At 36.4% G+C, this 25,820-nt stretch overlaps 1 protein-coding gene across 1 annotated transcript in view; it reads right to left on the bottom strand.

Moving 5' to 3' along the window:
- Nucleotides 1-25,820, bottom strand: part of CATSPERE (catsper channel auxiliary subunit epsilon) — a 160,491-nt gene that overhangs the window by 70,643 nt on the left and 64,028 nt on the right. The window contains exons 8-9 of the mRNA XM_070384408.1: nt 21,650-21,756; nt 4,365-4,857 (exon numbers count right to left, since the gene is read on the bottom strand). Coding sequence (XP_070240509.1) covers nt 4,365-4,857; nt 21,650-21,756 — 600 coding nt within the window. The remainder of the gene's footprint in view (nt 1-4,364; nt 4,858-21,649; nt 21,757-25,820) is intronic.

Raw genomic sequence — 25,820 nt, 5'->3', positions numbered from 1 at the left:
TCACACCATCATGATTATCTGGGTCCTGAAGATCTTTTTTTGTATAATTCTTCTGTGTATTCTTGCCACCTCTTCTTAATATCTTCTGCTTCTGTTACGTCCATACTATTTCTGTCCTTTATTGTGCCCACCTTTGCATGAAATGTTCCCTTCGTGTCTCTAATTTTCTTGAGATGTCTAGTCTTTCCCATTCCATTGTTTTCCTCCATTTCTTTGCATTTATCACTAAGGCTTTCTTATTTCTCCTTGCTGTTCTTTGGAACTCCAAATTTAGATGGGTATATCTTTCCTTTTCTCCTATGCCTTTCACTTCTCTTTTCACAGGTATTTGTAAGCCCTCCTCAGACAGCCATTTTGCATTTTTGCATTTCTTTTTCTTGGGGATGGTCTTGATTGCTGGCTCCTGTAGAATGTCATGAACCTCCATCCATAGTTCTTCAGGGAACTCTATCAGATCTAGTCCCTTGAATCTATCTGTCACTTCCACTGTATGATCATAAGGGATTTGATTTAGGTCATACATGAATGGTCTAGTGGTTTTCCCTACTTTCTCAATTTAAATCTGAATTTGGCAATAAGGAGTTCATGATCTGAACCACAGTCAGCTCCTGGTCTTGTTTTTGCTGACTGCATAGAGCTTCTCCATCTTTGGCTGCAAAGAATATAATCAATCTGATTTCAGTATTGACCATCTGGTGATGTCCATGTGTAGAGTCTTCTCGTGTGTTGTTGGAAGAGGGTGTTTGCTATGACCAGTGCATTCTTTTGGTAAAACTCTATTAGCTTTTGCCCTACTTTATTCTGTACTCCAAGGCCAAATGTGCCAAATGTGTCCAGGTATTTCTTGACTCCTACTTTTGCATTCCAGTCCCCTATAATGAAAAGGACATCTTTTTTTGAGTGTTAGTTCTAGAAGGTCTTTTAGGTCTTCAAAGAACCATTCAGCTTTAGCTTCTTCAGCATTACTGGTCAGGGCATAACTTGGATCACTGTGATATCGAATGGTTTGCCTTGGAAATGAACAGAGATCATTCTGTCTTTTTTGAGATTGGACTCAAGTACTGCATTTGGACTCTTTTGTTGACTATGATGGCTACTCCATTTCTTCTAAGGGATTCTTGCCCACAGTAGTAGATATAATGGTCATCTGAGTTAAATTCACCCATTCCAGTCCATTTTAGTTCACTGATTCCTAAAATATTAACATTCACTGTTGCCATCTCCTGTTTGACCACTTCCAATTTGCCTTGATTCATGGACCTACATTCCAGGTTCCTCTGCAATATTGCTCTTTACAGCATTGAACTTTACTTCCATCACCAGTCATATCCACAACTGGGTGTTGTTTTTGCTTTGGCTCCATCTCTTCATTCTTTTTGGAGTTATTTCTCCACTGATCTCCAGTAGCATATTAGGCACCTACCGACCTGGGGAGTTCATCTTTCAGTGTCCTATCTTTTTGCCTTTTCATACTGTTCATGTAGATAAGCTTAGGAAGAATTCAAAACTTTTAAAATATTCTGCATTCCAACCAAGATCTACATTTTTAGTGGCATTTATTTCCAGATTTTTTTTTTGTTCCATACTGATAGAATCAGCTTCTTAATTTCTATGAAAGCCAATAGGATTTTAATTGAAGTGCTGCTTTTCTCAAGAATTCTCATTGTAACAATATTGCATTTTTTCCACCTATGAACAAGATACATTTTCATACATTTCAACTGATGATACATTATACATGTCTTTTACTTCACTCAATAATATTTGAGTTTTAAAGTATATATATTTGTGAGTCTTTTATCAGGTTTATTCCTAAGTATTAATATTTTAAATTCTATTTAAACAGTATTTTTAAATTTTTCAATTTATGATTGTTCATTTATATGTTTATATCTTTCATATACAAAATTAAATTGCTATATAAATATGCAGTTGGTTTTTTTTATATTGATCTTACATACTGCAACCTGGTAAACACATTTATTAGCCCTGTAACTTAAAAAAAATAGATTTCATAATCTTTTCTATGTCTAAAAGTGTTTGAATAAAGATAGTCTCCTTTTCAATACAGATTCCTTTCATTCATTTCTTAACTCATTGCATCTGCTAGAACTGTCAGTACCAAGTTGAATGGATGTGGTGTGGGCAAACATTAGCACCTTGCTCCTTATGTTAAGCAAGAAATGGGAGAAAGGAACAAAGGAGCAAATGGTGTTAATAAAAAATGAACACCAAATGGTAGGTTTAACCAGCAACAGCATTCTTACATCAAATCTGAGCAGAGTAAATAACAGTCTTTTACCATTGGACAATGGTAGCTTAAGATTTCTTATAAATGTTCTGTGTTAGGTTGAGGAAGTTCTCTTTTATTCTTAATTTGCTGATTTTTAAAATCAATTGTGTATACTACATTTTGTCAAATGATTTTATATGTACCTATTGAGATGATCATATGAGTTTTTAAAATTATTTTTTAATAAGGTGAATTAAGTTGATTGATTTTCTATTGCAAGTCACTCTTTTATTCCTAAGTTAAACCCACTTGGTCATGATGCATTTTCCTTTTTACATATTTTTAGATCTGGTTTACTAACACTTTGTTCATAGGTTTTAGATCTTTGTTAATAAGAGATATTGGTCTGCAGTTTTATATCCTTATCATGTGTTATTCTTGGTTGTGGTATCACATAATGCTGGCCTCACTGAATAAATCGGGAAGTATCCTCCTTGTTCAGTTTTCTGAAAGATTTTAGAAATTGTGGCATTTTTTAAAAAAAAATATAGAATTCACTGGTGAAATACTCTTGGCGTGAAGTTTTCTCTGTGATAAGGTTTTTAAATAACAAATTCAATTTCTTTAATTGATATGGGGGTGTAGCTGTTACATATGTCATCTTAGGGAAGCTCTGGTAGCTTGCATAAATTTGTTTTAACTTTGTACTCAGAGTTGTTTGACTTGGCCCCACTCTGCAACAGGTTCGCACCAGCCAGGAGGCCACCTGAGCCATGCAGATGGCTACACAGAAACCCAGCCCTGTCCTCCAAGGGGTTGCAGAGGCCCCGCATCTGCTGGGCCACACAACCAACTGAGCAGAAAGCCTACCCTGCTCTCCAATGGGTGCACAGCCACCACCCAAAGGGCAGCCTCACAGCCAGCTTGGCCAGGTGCCAGCCTCACTGATCAGCATGCCCATTACTCAGCCCCACCATCCACGTCAGGGGTACCACTAAAGAATATAGTTCTGGTAACCAAAGGGGTGTGCTGCTGGGCCTCAAAGACTGTCTCCTATGTAAAGCTACTTTTACAAGTTCAGGAGACACAGCTGACCTAGCTAACACATAGAAGTAAACAGTAAAGAACTGGGAAAATGAGGCAGACGATTATGTTCCAAATGAAGGAACAAGACAAAATTCCAGAAAAAGAATTTAGCAAAGTGGAGATAAGCAATATATCTGATAAAGAGATCAAGATAATGAACACAAAATGCTCAATGAATTTGGGAGAGTGAATGAATATAGTAAGAATTTCAACAGAGTTAGAAAATATATAAAAAGAGCTAGAGCAGAGGAATATAAAAGCTAAAATGAAAAACATTCTAGAAGGTACTGACAATAAGATTAGATGATACAGAGAAATTAATCAGTGGTCAGGAAGACAGAGTAGTGAAAACCATATGAACTGTCCCTTTGGGACAACATCAATGCAACATCATACTAACATTTGCATTATTGGGGAGAAGATAAAAGAAAGGAGAAGAGAGAAAGAAAGGAGCAGAGAATTTATTTAAAGAAATAAGAGCTGAAAACTTCACTAACTTGAGAAAAGAAACAGACATCCCAGTCCAGGAAGCACAGAGGGTTGCCAAACAAGATGAACACAGAGACAAAATATAATTAAAGTGACAAAAAAAATTAAAGATAAAGAGAGAGTCTTAAGAGCAACAAGAGAAAAGCAACACAGTTATTTATAGGGGAACTACCATAAGAGAATTATCTGACTTTTCAGGATAAACTCTACAGGCCAGAAGGAGTGGCACAATGTACATAAAGAGATAAAAAGAAAAAAACCTACAACCAAAAATAGCTGCTGCTGTTGTTTAGTCGCTAAGTCACATCCAACTCTTTTGCAACCCCATAGACTGTAGCCCACCAGGTTCCTCGGCCCATGGGATTTCTCAGACAAGAATACTAGAGTGGGTTGCCATTTCCTTCTCCAGGGGATCTTCCTGACCCAGGGATTGAACCCGCATCTCCTGCATTGGCAGGCAAATTCTTTACCTCTAGGCCACCTCGGAAGATTAAACAGTTCGGTAAATATATCTAAATGTGCGGGTATTATACATATACATGAATCTTTTACTAACCTTTAATAAATAGTTGATCCAACACCACTTTCTTGATGTAATGCCAATAATTCCACCATCAGGAAGATTTGCATTGCTTCCCAGTCTTGTAAATGTATTATAATTTTTTAAGTAGAGAATACCATTTATTAAAAAAAATATTCCATCCCGTGATAAGGTCACATCAGACACATTGTGTCTTTCATCTTCAGTCAGAATATTTGGAGGCACTCTGATTCTGGTCCAAGTATGGAATGAATCATTTGTCTGAAAGGTCTCCATGTCAGCTACCACCACAACAAACGAAGGAACACAAGCAGCCCAATTTGCTATTAACTGACTACCCCGTGGTGAAGATATTGGTAAAAACCCAGGAATCTCAGGTATTGTCAACAAAGGAAAAGTCAGCAGGAAAAGACTATTTGCAATAAAGCAGTCTTGAAAAGCCACTTGATTTCCTCTAACCTCTTTTAGCACATCTCTTGTTGTCATTGGTATTGAGACATACCATTTCCTAAAAAGAGAAAAATAGAAAATATAAAAGTAAAATGCACCCCCTCCTTCTTCTCATCCATCTTGCATGGTTCTGACATCATCTGTTTTAAAAATTTCTTTTCTTTTATTGGGGAATAATTGCTTTACAATGTTGTGGTGGCCCTGCCATACATCAGTGCAAATCAGTCATAATTATATATATATGTATCCCTTCCTTCTTGAGCCTCCCTCCACCCCCGTCCCCCATTCCACCCCTCTAGGTCATCACAGAGCACCAGGCTGAGCTCCCTGTGTTGTACAGGAGCATCCCACTAGTTATCTATTTTACATTTTACATATTTTATATTCGATAGTGTATATATGTTAGTGCTGCTTTCTCAATTTGTCCTACCCTCTCAGTCCCCTGCTGTGTCCACCAGACCATTATCTACAACTGCATCTCCATTGCTTCTCTGTAAATAGTTTCATCAGTACTGTTTTCTAGATTCCATATATATGCATTAATATTTCTTTCTGACTTACTTCACTCTGTATAACAGGCTCTAGGTTCATCCACTTCATTTATCATCTTTTATAAAAATTTTTATTTTTATCAACATAAGTCGGGTAAAACAAAACAAATAATATTAAAACGCCACCACGGCCCCATTTCTCCTCATTCCTCACTTAATAGTTACCAAAAGAAAACAGTTTTGATTCTTGCAGCTCTTTGTTCTGAAATGTCTCCATTATCCCAAATAAATATTCTTATACTGCTCTCTTAATATGTAATTTTGTTCATCATTGGCTTCTTATATGACACACGAAACTATTTCTGCCGCAATATACCTACTTGTACATCTCTTTTTTCAAGTTAATATCATAGTGTTTAGCTAAATTTATAGTATTTATATTGTTATTTAATATATACATATTGTTAACTACTGAGAAAGTTATAATTACGTTTTCCTATATGTATTATTTTCCTATATGTATATTTACAATATTTCCCATAAAGTTGATAATTTCACTTAAAAATGTGTTCAGTTTTCTAAGTTTTCCAGTAGGTAATTAAAATGGTGCTCCATAATATTTTCCTTGTGGTAAATGCAGAGGTAACCTAGTACTTGTTTCCTGAAATTTTCTTTCTTTATTCCCTGGGTTGAAGTCACCATTTACTGGGTCCAATGCTTGGATCTTTCTTGTTTTGTTAAATACATTTTTTAGTACCTCCCTGTTAAAGGGTGTGTGAACATAAAATTTTTGAGACTCTGAATACCCCAAAATATCTTTATTTCACATTAACCGGCTAGATAATTTGGCTAGAGACTTCAAAATTTTGAAGGCATTTTCTCCAGCCTTGCATATTCAGCTTTACTAATGGGAAGTCAGACGACACATTGACTCTTATTATTTAAATGAGGTGCCTTTCTATAAGTGTTTAAGATTGTCACTTTTTTCCTTTGTATTACAAAATTTGACAGGGCTGGGTCTATCTTTTGAAGTGGACACACAAATGTATTTGTGAAAACAAGCACTCTGATATGTATCTTAAAACTTAGGAGAAGTTCTAAGGAGAATTTCTCAGCAGGGCAATTCAGGAGACATCAGTTTATAGGATGTTCAGTAAATGCTTCTTGAGTTTCCCATATCCTCAATGAATATACACTCGGTTGGTGGTGATGGCATTCTGCCCACTCAGAATGAGGTCCTGCCAGGTGAAGGAAACCCCACGTTGGGGCAATTGAAGGGATGTCATCAAACTTCTATGCCCTAAACCATGGCACCATTAAACTGGATCCTATTATTGCTTTGGGCAAGCCACACCACTGACTCTAACACTGGTTTCAAGTACCAGTTGGTCTTTTCAAATCATCAGTATCATTTTGTTATTGTCCACTGACTATATAATAATCTCGTATAAGCAGCCACAGAACAATTATGTTCTGGTGACTATTTTGTTTGATTGGATAATTGGTTATCTACAAGAGCTAAGAAGGACCCAGGACTGAAGGCCTGGCCAAGCATACTGAGCTTTTCAGTTTTCCATGTCTATCATTTTGCTTTCAAACCTTTGATTTTTTAAAAAAAATTGTGACTACGTTTATACACGTTTCAAATCCTTCTCTTCTTTATCATTTTATAGCATCTTAGTCACCTTTTATGTGTATAATATCTTCTCTTATTTCTGTGTACACAGTATATTTTTTTGTGAACTTTCTTTTGCTTCCTGCTGTGTGCTGTGTCCTCTGAATTGAGTTGTTCTGTTTATTGATTTAGGTCTCTGAATCTGTTCAAAGCTTTCTGTAATTGGTGGTCCTTTAATATTTAATATTAAATGTCCTTTAATATTTAAGGGAGAAGCAGAAACAAGTTGTGAGATATCTCTGAGGTATACCTCTTGTTCCCATTGTGCCTCACTCTGCTTCTCCCCTCCTGATTCCAAATTTAAGTTATCTTAAGTAGTTATAACTTGTTAATTCAAATGCTTTCAGGAGGAGATATGCTAGGTTTCCTGGAGAAGGCAATGGCATCCCACTCCAGTACTTTGCCTGGAAAATCCCATGGATGGAGGAGCCTGGTAGGCTGCAGTCCATGGGGTCACTAAGAGTTGGACACGACTGAGCGACTTCCCTTTCACTTTTCACTTTCATGCATTGGAGACGGAAATGGCAATCCACTCCAGTGTTCTTGCCTGGAGAATCGCAGGGACGGGGGAGCCTGGTGGGCTGCCGTCTATGGGGTCGCACAGAGTCGGACACGACTGAAGCGACTTAGCAGCAGCAGCAGCATGCTAGGTTTCCATATTCAGGGAGCACGATTGCAGGTACCCTAGGGAATTTCTATTCAGAATTCCCTTCTGCAAGCTCCCAATTAACAGAATTTCTGTGCTCTATGAAGTCAGTTACCAGTTTCTCTCTCTGCTATTTTCTGTGCTTGCTTAAAAACTACTTAGAAAATTCAGTGGCCCATATATTATATTCAGGAAAAAGTTCAAACTATTCCAATACTTTAATGGAATCTTAATCTTTCCCCCTATTCAGTTTCACATGCCACATTATATTTCAGGTGTTCTTGTTCAGTCACTCAGTTGCGTCCAACTTTTTGCAACTCCATTGACTGCAGCATGCCAGGCTTCCCTGTCTTTCAACCATCTCTTGGAGTTTTCTCAAACTCATGTCCATTCAGTCGGTGATGCCATCCAACCAGCTCATCCTCTGTCATCCCCTTCTCCTCCTGCCTTCAATCTTTCCCAGCATCAGGGTCTGTTCCAATGAGTCAGCTCTTCACATCGGGTGGCCAAAGTATTGGAGCTTCAGCTTCAGAATTAGTGCTTCCAATGAATATTCAGGATTGATTCCCTTTAGGATGGATTGGATTGACCTCCTTGCAGTCTACAGGACTCTCAAGAGTCTTCTCCAACACCACACTTCAAAAGCATCAATTCTTTGGTGCTCAGCCTTCTTTATCCAATTCTCACATCCATGCATGACTACTGGAAAAACCATAACTTTGCCTAGATGGACCTTTTTTGGGAAAATAATGTCTCTGCTTTTAAAGACATTATCTGAGTTTATCATAGGTTTTCTTCCCAGGAGCAAGTGTCTTTTAATTTCATGGCTGCAGTCACAATCTGCAGTGATTTTTGGAATCCAAGAAAATAGTTTGTCATTGTTTCATTGTTTCCCCGTCTATTTGCCATGATCTTTGTTTTTTCAATGCTGAGTTTTAAGCCAACTTTTTCACTCTCCTTTTTCACTTTTATCACGAGATTCTTCTTCTTTGCTTTCTGTCATAAGGGTGGTGTCATCTGCGTATCTGAGGTTATTGATATTTCTCCTGGCAGTCTTGATTCCAGCTTGTGCTTCATCCAGCCTGGCATTTCGTATGATGTGCTCTGCATATATTAAATAAACAGGGTGACAGTATACAGCCTTGATGTATTCCTTTCCCAATTTGGAACCAGTCCTTTGTTCCATGTCCAGTTCTAACTGTTGCTTCCTGACCTGCATACAGATTTCTCAAGAGGCAGGTCAGGTGGTCTGGTATTCCCATCTCTTGAAGAATTTTCCAGTTTGTTGTGATCCACACAGTGAAAGGCTTTGGCATAGTCAATAAAGCAGAAGTAGATGTTTTTCTAAAATTCTCTTGTTTTTTCGATGATCCAGCAGATGTTGGCAGTTTGATCTCTGGTTCCTCTGCCTTTTCTAAAGCCAGCTTGAACATCTGGAAGTTCTTGGTTCACGTACTGTTGAAGCCTGGCTTGGAGAATTTTGAGTATCATTTCGTTAGCGTGTGAAATGAGTGCAATTGTGCTGTGGTTTGAGCATTCTTTGGTGTTGCCTGTCTTTGGATTGGAATGAAACTGACCTTTTCCAGTCCTGTGGCCATTGCTGAATTTTCCAAATTTGCAGGCATATTGAGTGCAGTACTTTCACAGCATCATCTTTTAGGATTTGAAATGGCTCAACTGGAATGCCATCACCTCCATTAGCTTGTTCGTAGTGATGCTAAGGCCCCCTTGACTTCATACTCCAAGATGTCTGGCTCTAGGTGAGCAATCACACCACCATGGTTATCTGCATCATTAAGATCTTTTTTGTATAGTTCTGTGTATTCTTGCCACCTCTTCTGCTTGTGTTAGGTCCGTACCATTTCTATCCTTTACTGTGCCCATCTTTGCATGAAATATTCCCTTTGTATCTCTGATTTTCTTGACGAGATCTCTAGTCTTTCCCATTCTGTTTTTTTTGTTTCCCCCTGTGTTTCTTTTCACTGTTCACTTAGGAAGGCTTTCTTCTCTCTCCTTGCTATTCTGTGAACTCTGTATTCAGATGGGTTTATCTTTCCTTTGCTTTTCATTTCTCTTCTTTTCTCAGCTATCCGTAAGGCCTCCTCAGACTACCATTTTGCCTTTTTGCATTTCTTTTTCTTGGGGATGGTCTTGATCACCACCTCTGGTATAGTATTATGAACTTCCATCCATAGTTCTTCAGGTACTCTATCAAATCTAATCCCTGGAATCTATTTCTCACTTCCACTGTATAATCATAATGGATTTGATTTGCGTCATACCTGAATGGTCTAGTGGTTTTCCCTACTTTCTTCAATTTCAGTCAGAATTTGGCAATAAGGAGTTCATGATCTGAACCACAGTCAGCTCCTGGTCTTGTTTTTGCTGACTGTATAGAGCTTCTTTATCTCTGGCTGCAAGGAATGTAATCAGATTTCAGTGTTGACCATCTGGTGACGTTCATGTGCAGAGTCGTCTCTCATGTTGAAGAGGGTGTCTGCTCTGACTAGTGTGTTCTCTTGGCAAAACTCTGTTAGCCTTTTCCCTGATTCATTTTGTACTCCATGGCCAAACTAGCCTGTTACTCCAGGTATCTCTTGACTTCTTACTTTTGCATTCCAATCCCCTATGATGAAAAGGACATCTTTTTTTTGCTGTTAGTTCTAGAAGGTCTTGTAGATCTTCATAGAACTGTTCAGCTTCTTTGGCATTAGTGGTTGGGGCACAGACTTGGATTACTGTGATATTGAATGGTTTGCCTTGGAAATGAACCGAGATCATTCTGTTGCTTTTGAGACTTTGTTGACTATGAGGGCTACTCCATTTCTTCTAAGGGATTGTTGCCCATTTCAGTCCATTTTAGTTCACTGATTTATAAAATGTCGATGTTCATTCTTGCCATCTCCTGTTTGACCACTTCCAATTTACCTTGATTCATGGACCTAACGTTCCAGGTTCCTATGCAATATTGTCCTTTACAGCATTGGACTTTACTTTTACCACCAGATACAACTTTTACCACAACTGGACATTTTTTCCACTTTGACTCAGACTTTTCATTCAGTAGCATATCGGACAGCTTCCGACCTGGGGTGTTCATCTTTCAGTGTCACATCTTTTTGCGTCTTTATACTGTGCATGGGGTTCTTAAGGCAAGAATGCAGAAGTACTTTGCCATTCCTTTTTCCTTCAATATTATGCTTGTGAAATACATTCATGTTGATTTGTGTTGCTCTGTTTATTTCTCACAGCTGTATAATGTATACATTCTATAGCGTAATTATGCAAGAGACTGTTTATCCATTTCTCTATGAAAGGAAACTAGAGTTTCAGATTTTTTCCTTTCAGAAAAATGCTGCTACAAATATACTTTCACATATCTCTTGATTCACCTGTGCATGGGTTTCTCTAAGGTAACCACAGATGTTGAATTGCTCAACCATTGGATATATGCATCTTCAATTTTGTCTGACAATGTAAAAATATCTTTCAAATTGGTTGTGCCAATTTATACTTCTGCTAGCAATGTATGTAAGTGTTCCCATTGCTGCACATTGCTATGGTGTGAATGTGTGTTTGCTCAGTATTCATATATTGAAATCCTAATGCCCAATATAATGGTTATAGTGGGGCCTTAGAGACGTAAGTAATGAGGATAGAGCTCTCATAAGTGGGATTAATGCCCTTGTAAAAGAAACCCAAGAGAGCTCTCCAGCCTATTCTGCCATGTGAGGATACAGTGAGAATTCTGACACCCAAAAGAGCGCCCTCAATCAACCATACTGGCACCCTGATTTCAGATTTCCAGCCTCCAGAACTGTGAAAAATAAGCTTCTGTTGTTATAAAATCACCCAGCTTGTGGTATTTTGTTACAGAAGGCTTTATAGACTGACATGTTTTCATTAATAACATTATAAAATGTTAACATATTTATCAGTCTCTGTGTGTAAAATGGTCCTCTTTGGGCTATTAATATTTTTCTCTAATTATCAATAAAGTCAAACATCATTTCATGTACCTATTAATGAGTGTTTATCAAATCTTTGATTTTATAATTTGAGATACTTTCATCAGTTATAGAAATTATTTTCTATCCTGAGGCAATAAAAGTATTATCCTATTTCTTTCTAAAAGTTCTCAGCTAAGCCTTTCACATGTATGTCTTCTGAAGTTGTTTTATTATTATCATAATTATTATTAATCTGAGATTATTTTAATGTATGATATGAGGTAAGTACTAAGCTTCCCTGATAGCTCAGTTGGAAAAGAATCTGCCTGCAATGCAGGAGACCCCGGTTCAAGTCCTGGGTCAGGAAGATCCGCTGGAGAAGGGATAGGCTACCCACTCCAGTATTCTTGGGCTTCCCTTGTGGCTCAGCTGGTAAAGTATCTGCCTGCAATGTGGGAGACTTGGGTTCAATCCCTGGGTTGGGAAGATCCCTTGGAAAAGGGAAAGGCTACCCATTCCAGTATTCTGGCCAGGAGAATTCCATGGACTAAGTCCATGGGGTCGCGGAGTCGGACATGATTAAGCAACTTTCACTTTCATGAGGTAAGTAATATATGATATGAGGTAAAAATAAAGCTTCATTCTGTCCCTATTGAGATGACATGCAATTTTCTCCTTTAATTTATTAATGTAATAAATTATGTTAAAACATTTAAAATATTATACTAAGCTTGCACTTCTGGTATAAACCAACTTGATTATATGTCATTTCTCTTTTCATATATTATTGGATTTATTTTGCTAATATTTTATTCAGAATTTTGCATCTAGGTTCATAAATGATATCAGCATATAAGTTTTCTTTCTCATATATACCTTGCCTGGATTGGTATATGCAAACTTGGTAACTTCATTTTGCAAGTTAGGATTGAAATTTTCTGTGCTAGTGCTCTCTCACCCTCCTTAAAGACTGTTAAATACTGATTAAATTTCTTCATAGTTAAAATATTGCTCAACTCCTGTATTTCCTTTTGAGTCATGTTTGAAAACTATTTTCTAGAATGTTTTTTCTTTAAGTTTTCAGATGTATTGGTCTATAATTGTTTATGTATTTGTTCCATTGCTAATCTTTTTTCAAGAACGTAGATTAGTCTTTCCACATTTTTCACATTCCTGGTTCATATAAACCCTTTTATCTCAACTCAATGCCTCCTCTAAGATGGTATCTAAATGTATTTCTCTCTGTATTATCACTTAGTATAGTTTTTCATAGTTCTTGATACAATGTTATTTACATATTTACTTGTTAATTATCCATTTCCCATGTTAGAATAATTTGAATTCTTGAATTCCCAATTAAAATTTGAATATAGAAGGTAGGGACCTTGACTGTACCCCTAGTTATAACAGTAGCTTGATTAGTACTGTTAATTTGATGAATTAATTTGAAATTTGCTGAATTAATTGTGAAAACCAACTGATACACATGTTGCCAAAAAACTAAATTAAATCTATACTTATTCTGTATTAGTTACCATAAAGTTGAATTTCTTTGTTTAATTAGCTTGCCATATAACTTATTTTATTTTATTAAAGTGCAGTTGACACACAACATTATGTTCATTTCAGGTGTACAACATAGTGATTTGACAATCAAAGTAATAACACAGTGATCACCATGATAAATTTAATAATCATCTGTTACCACACAAAATTATTACAGTATTGTTGCTATATTCCTATACTGCATATTATATCCCTGTGAATTATTATTATCCCTGTGTAATGACAGGTTTGTACCTCTTAATTCCCTTTGCTTATTTCATCAAAGTCCCCACACCTCCCACCCCCTGGCAGCCACCGGTTGGTTCTCTGTAGCTATGTCTGTTTCTATTTCACTTTGAGTTTTAGATTTCACATACAAGTGAGGTCATACAGTATTTTGCTTTCTTTGTCTGACCTACTTCATTTACCATAATACTCTCTAGGTCCATCCATGCTGTAAATAGCAGGATTTCATTATTTTTTACGCCTGAGTTCATTGTGTCTGTGTGTGTAACCCGTCTTTATTGGTTCATCTACTGATGGATATTTAGGTTGCTTCCATATCTTGGCTATTGTAAATAATGCCGCAGTGAACACATCTATCTTTTCAATTTAGTGTTTTTATTTTCTTAGGGCAAATATCCAGAAGTGGAATTGCTAGATCATATGGTAGTTCTATTTTTAATTTCTTGAGGAAGTTCTTCCATAGTGGCTATGCCAATTAACATTCCCACCAACAGTGCGTGTTGTTCAGTTGCTCAGGAGTATCTGACTCTTTGTGACTCCATGGACTGCAGCACACCAGGCTTCCCTGTCTTTTACTCTCTCCCGGAGTTTGCTCAAACTCATGTCCATTAAGTCCATGATGCCATCCAACCATCTCATCCTCTGTCACCCCACTCTCTTCTATCATTCCCAGCATTACAGTCTTTTCCAGTGTCAGTTCTTCACATCGAGTGGCCAAAGTATTGGAGCTTCAACTTCACTATCAGTCCTTCCAATGAATATTCAGTGTTGATTTCCCTTAGGATTGACTGGTTTGATCTCCTTCCTGTCCAAGGGACTCTCAAGAGTCTCAAGTGTCTTCTCCAGCACCACAGTTCAAAAGCATCAATTCTTCTCCACTCAACCTTCAACTCTCACACCCATAAATTACTACTGGGGTCATGTACTACATGGAGTGCACTACATATATTTATTATATGGAGTGCATCAGGGTTCCCTTTTCTCCATATCCTTGCCAACATTTGTTATTTTGTCATCTTTTTGAGCATCAAAAAGATGGTATCTCATTGTGGTTTTGATTTGTATTTCCCTGAGTATTAGTCATATTGAGCATCTTTTCATGTGTCTATTGGTCATTTATATGCATTCTTTGGAGAAATGTCTTTTCACATCATCATCCCATCTTTAAATTGGATTTTACTTGATATTGATTTGTATGACTTCTTTATACAATCTAGATATTATTGATCATTTCCTTTTCTGTGCAAAGTGTTATACCATCTAGATATTAGCTTATTAGATATAACACTTGCTAATATCTTCTCCAATCAGGAGTTTGCCTTTCCATTTTACTGATGGTGTCCTTCTCTGTGCAAAAGTGCTTTAGTTTGGGAATTACCTAGTGGTCAACTGGTTAAGTGGTTAGGACTCGGTGCTTTCACTGCTATAGGCCCAGATTCAATCCCTGGTTGGGGAAACTAAGATCCTATAAATTGGGTGGCATGCCTCTTCCCTCCCTGGCCAAAAAAAAAAAAAGAAAAGCTTTTGATGCAGTCCATTTGTTTGTATTTGCTTTTGTTGTCCTTGCCTGAGACCAAACCAGGAAAACACTACCATCACAGAGCACAGTCCTTACGTTTTCTTCTAGGAGTTTCATCACTCCAGAGGTTATACTTTAGTCTTTAATCCATTTTGAGTTTATTTTTATATATGATGTAAGAAATTGGCCCAGTTTTATTCTTTTCTCATTGTATATTCTTGTCTCCTTCACTGTAGATTAATTGACTGTATAAGTGTGGGTATATTCCTGGGTTCTCTATTCTGTTCCATTGACCTATGTGTCTATTTTTGTACCAGTATCATACTTTAAATGACTATAACTGTGAAATGACTGTTACTATAATGCTGTTGTATAGTTTCAATTAGATTGTGATTCCTCCAGCTATGTTCTTATTTCTCAAGGTTGCTTGGGTATTCAGGATCTTTTGTATTTTCATACATGTTTTAGGATTATTTTAGTTCTGTAAAAAATGCCATTGGTATTTTGATAGGAATTGCACTGAATCTGTAGAGTGATTTGGGTAGTATGGGCATATAAAAATATTAGTTTTTTCCAGTTCACGAGCAAGTAATATGTTTCCATTTATTTGTGTCTTCTTCAGTTTCCTTTATCAGTGTCTTATACTTTTCAGAATACAGGTTTTTAACCTTCTTGGTTAAATTTATTCCTATGTATTTTATTCTTTTTGATGCAATTGTAAGTGGGATTGTTTTCTTAATTTCTCTCTGTCATAGTTTTGTTACTAGCATATAGAAATGCAACAGATTTCTATATGCTAATTTTATTTTCTGCAACTTTACTTTTTTTTTTTAGCTCTCATAGTATTTTGGTAGGATCGATAGGATTTTTAATATATAATACCATGTTATCTGCAAACAGTTTTACTTTTTCCTTTCCAATATGGATTCATTTTATTTATTTTTTTACTGTCTGATTGCTGTGGATGAAAATTTTTATACTATGTTGATGAAAGTGGAGAGACTGGACATCTTTGTCTTATTTCTGATCATAGAGAAATGCTTTCAGCCTTTCACCATTGAGTATATTAGCTGTGGGTTTGTCATATGTGGCCTTTTTTATGTTCAGATATGTTCATTTGGGCTTCCTAGGTGGCTCAGTGGTAAAGAATCTGCCTGCCAATGCAGGAGACATAGGTTTGGTCCTTGGTTAGAATATCCCCTGGAGGAGGAAATGGCAACCCACTCCAGTATTCTTGCCTGGAGAATCCCATGGACAGAGGAGCCTGGCAGGCTACAGTCCACAGGGTCTTAAAGAGTTGGACACAACTCAGACTGAGCACACACACATTTCCTTTGCATGCACTTTGTTGAGAGCCTTTATCATAAATGGATGTTGAATTTGTGAAAAGTTTTTTTGTGCATCTATTGAGATGATCACATGATTTTTATCTTTTATTTAGTTAATGGGGTGTATCACAGTGATTGGATTTGTGGATGTTGATTCACCCTTCTTTCCCTGGGATAAATCTCACTTGATCATGGTATATGATTTTTTTTAAAGAATTGTTGAATTTGGTTTGTTAATATTTTGTTGAGTAATTTTGCATCTGTGTTCATTAGTGATATTGGCTTGTAATTTTCTTCTTTGTAGTGTCTATATCTGGTTTTAGTACCAAGGTGATGCCAGCCTCATAGAATGAGTTCCTATTCAATTTTTGGGGGGATAGTTTAAGAAGAATAGTGATTAAGTCTTCATTAAATGTTCAGTAGAATTCACCTGTAAAGGCATCTAGTCCTGGACTTTGGTTGGTTAGAATTTTTTGATTACTGATTCAATTTAATTACTAATGATTGGTCTGTGCAGATTTTCTGTTTCTTCCAGATTCAGTCTTAAAAGACTATATGTTTCTAGGAATCCTTCCATTTCTCTGGTTTGTTCTATTTGTTGGTGTATAATTTTTCATAAGTAATTTCTTATATTTTGTATTTCTATGGTGTCCGTTGTAACTTCTCTTTCACTTCTGAGTTTATTGATCTGGGCCAAATCTCTTTTTTCTTGATGTGTCTGGCTAATGTTTTATCAACTTTGTTTATCTTTTCAAAGAACAAACTCTTCATTCACCCTTCCTTCCCTCTTTCCCTCTTTGTTTTATTTGTTTCCATTCTGATTTCATAATTTCTTTCCTTCTACTAGCTTTGGATTTTGTTTATTCTTCTTCTTCTAGTTCCTTTAGGTATAAGTTTAGATTCTTTGTGATTTTCTTCTTTCCTGATGTAATCTGTACTGCTATAAGCTTCTCTCTTAGAATTGCCTTTGCTGCAGCCCATAGAACTTAGGATGTTATATTTCCACTTCCATTTGTCTCATGGTGTTAGTTTATTTTCTCTTTGATATTCACAGTGACACCAATGGTTGTCTAGACTCCATCTGCTTGTGCTTTGGTCTAGTTTCTTCTTGTAGCTGATTTCTAGTCTCATACCATTATGATTGGAAAAAATGATTTCAATCTTTTTAAATTTATTGAGACTCTTTTTGTGTTCTTACATGTAACCTATCCTGGAGAATATTCCATGTGTACCTAAAAGAATGTGTATTGTGATGTTTCGGGGTGAAATGTTCTGTGTGCATCTCATCATTGGTTCTAATGTGTCATTTAATGCCAGTGTTTCCTTATTGGTTTTCTGTATAGATAATCTGTCCATTAATATAAGTGGGGTTTAAAGGACCCTATTGTTATTGTATTACTGTCAACTTCTCCTGTAATGTCTGTTAATATTTCCTTTATGTATTTAGGTATTTCTACGTTGGATGCTTATATATTTATAAGTGTTATATATTCTTCTTGGATTGATCTCTTTGTAATTATTTATGTTCCAATTTGTCTTTCATTACAGTTCATGTTAAAGTCTATTTTGTCCAATATAAATATTGCTACCCCAGCTATATTTTTGCTTTCATTTTCATAGAGTACAGGCATTATTTGGTGATGTTATGGGTTCAGTTCCAGACCATTGCATTAAGCACATATTGCAGTAAAGCAAGTCACATGATTGTTTTTGTTTCCCAATGCATAGAAATCTTATGTGTACACGCTGTAGTCTATTGAGTGTCCAATTGCATTGTCTAAAAGAAAAAGGTATATACCTTTATCAAAAAGACTTTATTGGTAAAAAATACTCACCAAAATTTGAGTCTTCAGCTAATTGTGATCATTTTGCAATAGTAGTATCAAAGATCACTGATCACGACCACCATTAATATTTATTGTTCTTCAGTCACAAAGTCATGTCTGACTCTTTGTGACCCCATGAACTGCAGCATACCAGGCTTCCCTCTCCCTCACTATCTCCTAGAGTTTGCTCAAACTCAGGCCCATTGAGTCTGTGATGCCATCCAACCATGTCATCCTCTGTTGCCCCTTCACCTCTTCCCCTCAATCTTTCTCAGCATCAGGCACCTTGCATCAGGTGGCCAAAGTATTGGAGCTTCAGCTTCAGCATCAGTCCTTCCAATGAATATTTAGGGTTGATTTCCTTCAGGACTGATTGGTTTGATCTCCTCAATGTCCAAAGGACTCCCAAGAGTCTTCTCCAGCACCACAGTTTGAAAGCATCAATTCTTCGGCACTCTGTCTTCCTTATGGTCCAACTCTCACATCCGTAACATGACTGCTGGAAAGACCATAGCTTTGATTATATGGACCTTTGTCAGCAAAGTGATATCTCTGCTCTTTAATATTCTGTCTGCTATCTAGGCTTGTCATAGCTTTCCTTTCAAGAAGCAAGCATTTTCTAATTTCATGGCTGTAGTCATTAATATTATTATTACATAAAATATAATATAATAATATAAACAATAACAAAAAGTTTGAAATATTGCAAGAATTACTAAATGTGGCACAGAGACACAAAATGAACAAATGCTGTTATAAAAAATTGTACTGATAGTATTGACAGATGCAGTTGCCAAAAGCCTTCAGTTATAAAGTAAAGCACAATAAAATAAGGTATGCCTGTATCTTTTTCCACCCTTTCACTTGCAATCTGTGTGTATGGCTTTGGATCTGAAGTGAGTCTGTTATAGGCAGCATATATATGGGTCTTATTTTTCAATCCATTCAATCACCCTATATCTTTTGATGGGAGCATTTAGTTCATTTACATTTGAAGTAATTATTGATATGTATGTACTTACAAACAAAATGGCATTGATATATATGCCATTTTGTTAATTGTCTTCTGGTTACTTTTGTTGTTGTTGTTCTCTGTTACTTTCTTCTTCTTTTACTATCTCTCCTTGTATTTTGATGACTTTAGTGCAATACCTGCATTCCTTTCCCTTTATTTTTGGTGACTCTATTGGTTTTTGGTTTGTGGTTACCATGAGGTTCTTATATAACAATCTATGTATAGAGCAGTCTATTTTAAGTTGATGCATGTTCTAAATTGTTTGAGCATGTTCTAAAATCACCCTTTACTTTAACCATGAATTGAACTTTGATCTCCTAGAATGAATCTGCTCTCTCAGGTCTCTGTTTGAAGGCCCTCCTATATGTTGCCCCACTGTTTGAAAGGCTCCTTCAATTGGCTGACTTTTATTTTCAATAATGCGGATGTCACCTCTTTAGGAAAGTCCTCTCTGAGCCTCAGTGCACCTTCCAAGCCATAGTTGGTGTACCTTACATACATTCCACTTCACCTTGGGTTCACTTCTATCGCAGAGTCTATTTGTTTACTTGTCTCCCCTACTAAACTATGAGGTTGTTGTCTAGAAGTACTACATCTTTTAGTTATAAGCACCTTGCCCTTTGCCTCAGTTCAATTCAGTTCAGTCACTCAGTCGTGTCTGACTCTTTGTGACCCCATGGAGCAGCACGCCAGGCTTCCCTGTCTATCACCAACTCCTGGAGCTTGCTTAAACTCATGTCCTTTGAGTCAGTGATGCATTCCAACCATCTCCTCCTCTGTTGTCCCCTTCTCCTCCTGCCTTCAATCTTTCCCAGCCTCAGGGTCTTTTCCAATGAGTCAGTTCTTCGCATCAGGTGGCCAAAGTATTGGAGTTTCAGCTTCAGCATCAGTCCTTCCAATGAATATTCAGGACTGATCTCCTTTAGGATGGACTTCTTGGATCTCCTTGTAGTCCAAGGGACTCTCAAGAGTCTTCTCCAATACCACAGCTCAAAAGCATTAGTTCTTTGGCGCTCACCTTTCTTTATAGTCCAACTCTCACGTCCATACATGACTGCTGGAAGAACCATAGCCTTGACTAGATGGACATTTGTAGGTAAAGTAATGTCTCTGCTTTTTAATATGCTGTCTAGGTTGGTCATAGCTTTTCTTCCAAGGAGAAATTGTCTTTTAATTTCATGCGTGCAGTCACCATCTGCAATGATTTTGGAGCCCCCCAAAATAAAGTTTGTCACTGTTTCCATTGTTTCCCCATCTATTTGCCATGAAGTGATGGGACCAGATGCCATGATCTTAGTTTTCTGAATGTTGAGTTTTAAGCCAACTTTTTCACTCTCCTCTTTCACTTTCATCAAGAGGCTCTTTAGTTCTTCTTTGCTTTCTGCCATAAGGGTGGTGTCATCTGCATATCTGAGGTTATTGCTATTTCTCCTGGCAATCTTGATTCCAGCTTGTGCTTCATCCAGTCCAGCATTTCTCATGATGTACTCTGCATAGAAGTTAAATAAGCAGGGTGACAATATACAGCCTTGGATTGTCAATCAAGCCTAGGTGCTTGATTGATTTTGAAAGGCTGGCTATCTGCATATAAATCAATGAAGTTAGAACGAATCCTCACAACATATACAAAAATAAACTCAAAGTGGCTTAAAGACTTTAAAACATGACACCATAAAACTCTTATATGAGAACATAGGCAAAACATTCCCTGACATAAATTGTACCAGTGTTATCTTAGGTCAGTCTTCCAAGGCAGTAGAAATAAAAGCAAAAATAAACAAATGGGACTCATATGTGCAATCTAAAATACGACACAAATGAACTTATCTGCAAAATAGAAGCAGACTTACAGACATAGAGAACAGACTTGTGGTTGCCAAAGAAGGGAGGAATGAGGAGGGATAGATTGGGAGACTGAGATTAGCAGATGCAAACTAGTATATACAGGATGGCTAAACAGCAGGTCCTATTGTGTAGCACAGGGAATTATACTCAGTATCTTTTGACAAACCATAATGGAAAAGAACATGAAAACAATGTGTGTGTGTATATATATAAATATATATATGTATATATATATATAACTGAATCTCTTTGCTATACAGTAGAAATTAACACAACATTGTAAACCAACTATACTTCAATAAAATAAAATTTCAAAAAGTTTGTTTAAACCCCATGATCACCTACTAACTTTAACAATAACCAGTTTTACTTTTCAGATGTGTGTTTGTGTGTATGCCCCTGTACTGAAATAATAGCAATAACTGTGCTATCAGTCATACCACTGTGGCTCATTTTAAAGAACCAGCAGAAAAGATTTTGCAGTATTGTCAAGATTTGCTACTATCCTGAATGAGACTCTTTCATTGACCTTTAGCTATTTAAACAAATTGTGAACCTACTCCAGGACTGTGACTGATATTTTCTGAGTTGGTAACCAGTTTTGATTATCACGATTTTTATGTGTTAAAACAAGCTACTTAGAAATTACATAGAAGATACTCCGTGAAATTCCACTGGGGTTTTTAAATATCTTGAAGTTTATGATAATAATTTTACTTAATTTTAAACATAAATTTCACATCTTAAATTTAAAAATTAAATACCCATCCTTTATTCTTTCTTGTGGAAAATAAACTTTTCTCTTCAGAATTGTATATATGAAAGGCATCTGTCCCAAAGCTGCCAACTGCTTGCTAAGTATTATGGAATTCTGTAAAAAAAAAAAAAAGATTCCTCTCTTTACTCTTTTCATAGCCAAAGTTACCCTGAAATTACACCATGATGCATTAAATTTATTATTTTAGTTAAGACATTGCTTACATTTATAAATTTACCACATTCTCAAGATTCAGTTTTATTTTTTCCCTACTATATGGTCTCCTCCCCAGTAGAACTTTATGAATTATAAATATCACAATATAATTTATAACATGTTGAAAATACTATGTACAGAGTCCTGAATAAACTGAGATTATGGAGGCTCTTAAATAAATACTCTTAGTTTTAATATCAATGAAATATGTAAGGGAGTTTCTAAAACTAATCTTTAGAATTATTTCTATATAAGCCTGACTTCAAAACAACATATCCTTTAAAAAGCATATTTCAAATATATCTGGAAGCTCGAAGAAAAATTCTATTAGTATAAAGACAGATCTGACATGCCCCCTCTTTTTCTGATGAGATTTAAGGAGCTGTTGAATTTACTGGAATTATCTCTAATAAAGTTTTTTAAGAATAGAGGCAACAGTTACATTATAGGGAATCTGTAGAATGCAAATTCAGATAGGGCTAGTCTAGACTCCTCCAATAATGCTCCTGTTTAATTTCCTGGAAATATGTCAACCACCCACAAAGAAACTTTTGAGATTGCTGTATGAGTATCACTAAGGATATAATCATTAGGACTATGGGATTGTCTAACAGAATTTAACCCATTTTTAAGAGTAGGAATGGTGGTCTTCAGGAAAGCTTCCCTGAAGAATACACATTTAGAGATTTTGATGGAGAAAAACAGATTTGTCTGGTAAAAAAATTGATAAATAATAAATCTTTTTATTTTGTTTCTAAAAGTCTTATTCACTATTCAGAATTTTAAATACAACTATCTTTCCTATAACTGCAAAATAAAAGAGTAAAACGAGCATTCTTAATGTGGCATAGAATAAGATGGACATAAAATACAACAACCTATACAACAAGATGACAGAAAAAAGGACAGACTAAGAGAAAGTTAAGACAACTACATAAACAAGCTTAAGAACGTATGTTTCTCCATTAAGAGGATAATTCATGGTCATCAAAGATAATTTTATAAGTATAGAAAAACATTACCACAAAGGAATCATCAAAAGTATAAAAAACACATTTAGGATATTTTCTTTTTTTCTACATTTAGGACATTTTCTTAAGGTTTACCAAATGTGGGTTACTGCTGCATATTCACGCTATATAATCTAAAGTCCATTGTTATTGTTCAGTCAGTCCCTAAGTCATGTCCGACTCTTTGTGACCCCATGAAATGCAGCATGCCAGGCTTTCCTGTCCTTCACTATCTCCCAGAGTTTGGTCAAACGCATGTCTATTGAGTCAGTGATGCCATCCAACCATCTCATTCTCTGTCACCCTCTTCTCCTTCTGCTGTCAATCTTTCCTAGCATTAGGGTCTTTTCCAATGAGTCGGTTCTTCACATAGGTTGGCCAAAGTATTAGAGCTTCAACTTCAGCATCAGTCCTTCCAATGGATATTAAGGGTTGATTTCTTTTAGGATTGATTGGTTTGATCTCCTTGCTGTCCAAGGGACTCTCAAGAGTCTTCTCCAGCACCACAGTTCGAAAGCATCAATTCTTCAGTATTCAGCCTTCTTTATGGTTCAGCTCTCACATCCATACATGCCTACTGGAAAAACCATAGCTTTGACTATAAGGACCTTTGTTGTCACAGTGATGTCTCTGCTTTTTAATTCTCTGTCTAGGTTTGATGTACCTTTCCTTCCAAGGAGCAAGTGTCTTTTATGGCTGAAGTCACCATTTGCAGTGATTTTGGAACCCAGTAAAATAAAATCTGACACTGTTTCCCCATCTATTTGCCATGAAGTGATGGGGCCAGATGCCATTATCTTAGTTTTCTGAATGTTGAGCTTTAAGCCAACTTTTCACTCTCCTCTTTCACTTTCATCAAGAGTCTCTTTAGTTCTTTGCTTTCTGCCATAAGGGTGGTGTCATCTGCATATCTGAGGTTATTGCTATTTCTCCTGGCAATCTTGATTTCAGCTTGTAAGCCATCCAGCCCAGCATTTTGCATGATGTACTCTGCATATAAGTTAAATAAGCAGATTGACAGTATACAGCCTTGATATACTGCTTTCCCAGTTTTGAACCAGTTCATTGTTCCATGTCAGGTTCTAACTGTTGCTTCTTATCCTGCACACAAGTTTCTCAGAAGACAGGTAAGGTGGTCTGGTATTTCTATCTCTAAGAATTTTCCACAGTTTGTTATGATCCACACAGTCAAAGGCTTTAGTGTAGTCAATGAAGCAGAAATAGATGCTTTTTTGGAATTCTCTTACTTTTTCTATGATCCAGTAGATGTTGACAATTTGGCCTCTGGTTCCTCTGTCTTTTCTAAATCCAGCCTGTACATCTGTAAGTTCTCAGTTCACATACTGTTGAAGCCTAGCTTGAAGGATTTTGAGCATAATCTTCCTAATGTGAAATCAGTGCAACTATATGATAATTTGAAAATTCTTTGGCATTGCCCTTTTTTGGGACTGGAATGAAAACTGACCTTTTCCAGTCCTGTGGCTACTGCTCAGTTTTCCAGATTTGCTGGCATATTGAGTGCAGCACTTGAACAGCATCATCTTTTAGGATTTGAAATAGTTCAGCGGGAATTCCATCATCTCCACTAGCTTTGTTCGCAGTAGTGCTTCTTAAGGCCCATTTTACTTCACACTCCAGAATGTCTGGTTCTAGACGACTGACCACACCATCATGGTTATTGGAGTCATTAAGACCTATTTTGTACAGTTCTTCTGTACATTCTTGCCACCTCTTAATATCTTCTGCTTCTGTTAGGGCCTTGCTGTTTCTGTCCTTTATTGTGCCTATCTTGCATGAAATGTTCCCTTGGTATCTCCAGTTTTCTTGAAATGATCTCTAGTCTTTCCCATTCTGTTGTTTTCCTCTGTCTCTTTGCATTGTTCACTTAAGAAGGCTTTGTTATCTCTCTGTGCTGTTCTCTAGAACTCTGCATTCAGCTGGGTAAATCTTTTTCTCCTTTGCCTTCCACTTCTCTCCTTTTCTCAACTATTTGTAATATAAACATCATTTCAAATTGTAGTATAATATTCCGTTGAGTGAACTATCATTACTTACTTAACATTCCCCTATCAAACATTTGTGTAGCTTTATTTTTTTCACTTTTGTAAATATTAAAGCCATGGACATTATTAGATATAGTTTTTTCTACTTTATAAATATTTCTTTTACTAGATTCTTGAAAATGTGATTACTGGATCAAAAATTATGAACACTTTAAAAATTCTTGATATAATTAGAACAAAATTATTTCTCAAAGGACTATGCTAATTTATTTTATTACTATTAATTTTAACTAGCAAATTTCACTATCTACTGTAAAACTTTTCCTTTTTAAAAAAGTATTCTTCTTTATAACATCAGTATATGGTCTGATGGAGTAGGAAATGGCAACCTTCTCCAGTATTCTTGCCTGTAAAGTTCCGTGAACAGAGGAGCCTGGCAGACTACAGTCCATGGGGTCGCAAAGAGTCAGACACGATTGAGCAGCAGGCATGTCACAGCACTCTAATGGTTATACATATAGCTAAATTTAATAAATATCTTTTTTTTTCTCACTTGGTTTCTCAGCAGCATTTGAAACATTGAACTAATCTGCCCTTTTGAGGGCTTGTTTCTTTCTTACTTGACTTGCAAGCACTTCAAATCAGTATGTCCAAAACTGAACTACTGCCTCAAGGCTTTGCTTCCCAAACCAGCATTTATAAACATTTGTTGAATAAATAAAGGAGAAAATAGTCTCACCACCCAGAGGACAGTAAAGCTTTCCCACAACTGTGAAAGGAGCATTAAAGACAGAATTAACAACAGTTACAAAGGCTCTGAAGTAGAAGAGGAATTATTATATTTTAAGAATTAAAAGGAAGATAATGGCTAGATTACAGTAAGTAAAAGAGAGACTAATACAGGAAAAGTTAAAAAAAAGATAGGTAGGGGCCACATCATGCTAAGCAT

This window comes from Bos mutus, chromosome 16, assembly GCF_027580195.1.
Source record: "Bos mutus isolate GX-2022 chromosome 16, NWIPB_WYAK_1.1, whole genome shotgun sequence".
NCBI classification, from domain to species: domain Eukaryota; kingdom Metazoa; phylum Chordata; class Mammalia; order Artiodactyla; family Bovidae; genus Bos; species Bos mutus.
Note: the sequence above shows the minus strand (reverse complement) of the source record. Positions and strands in the feature narration are given on the sequence as shown.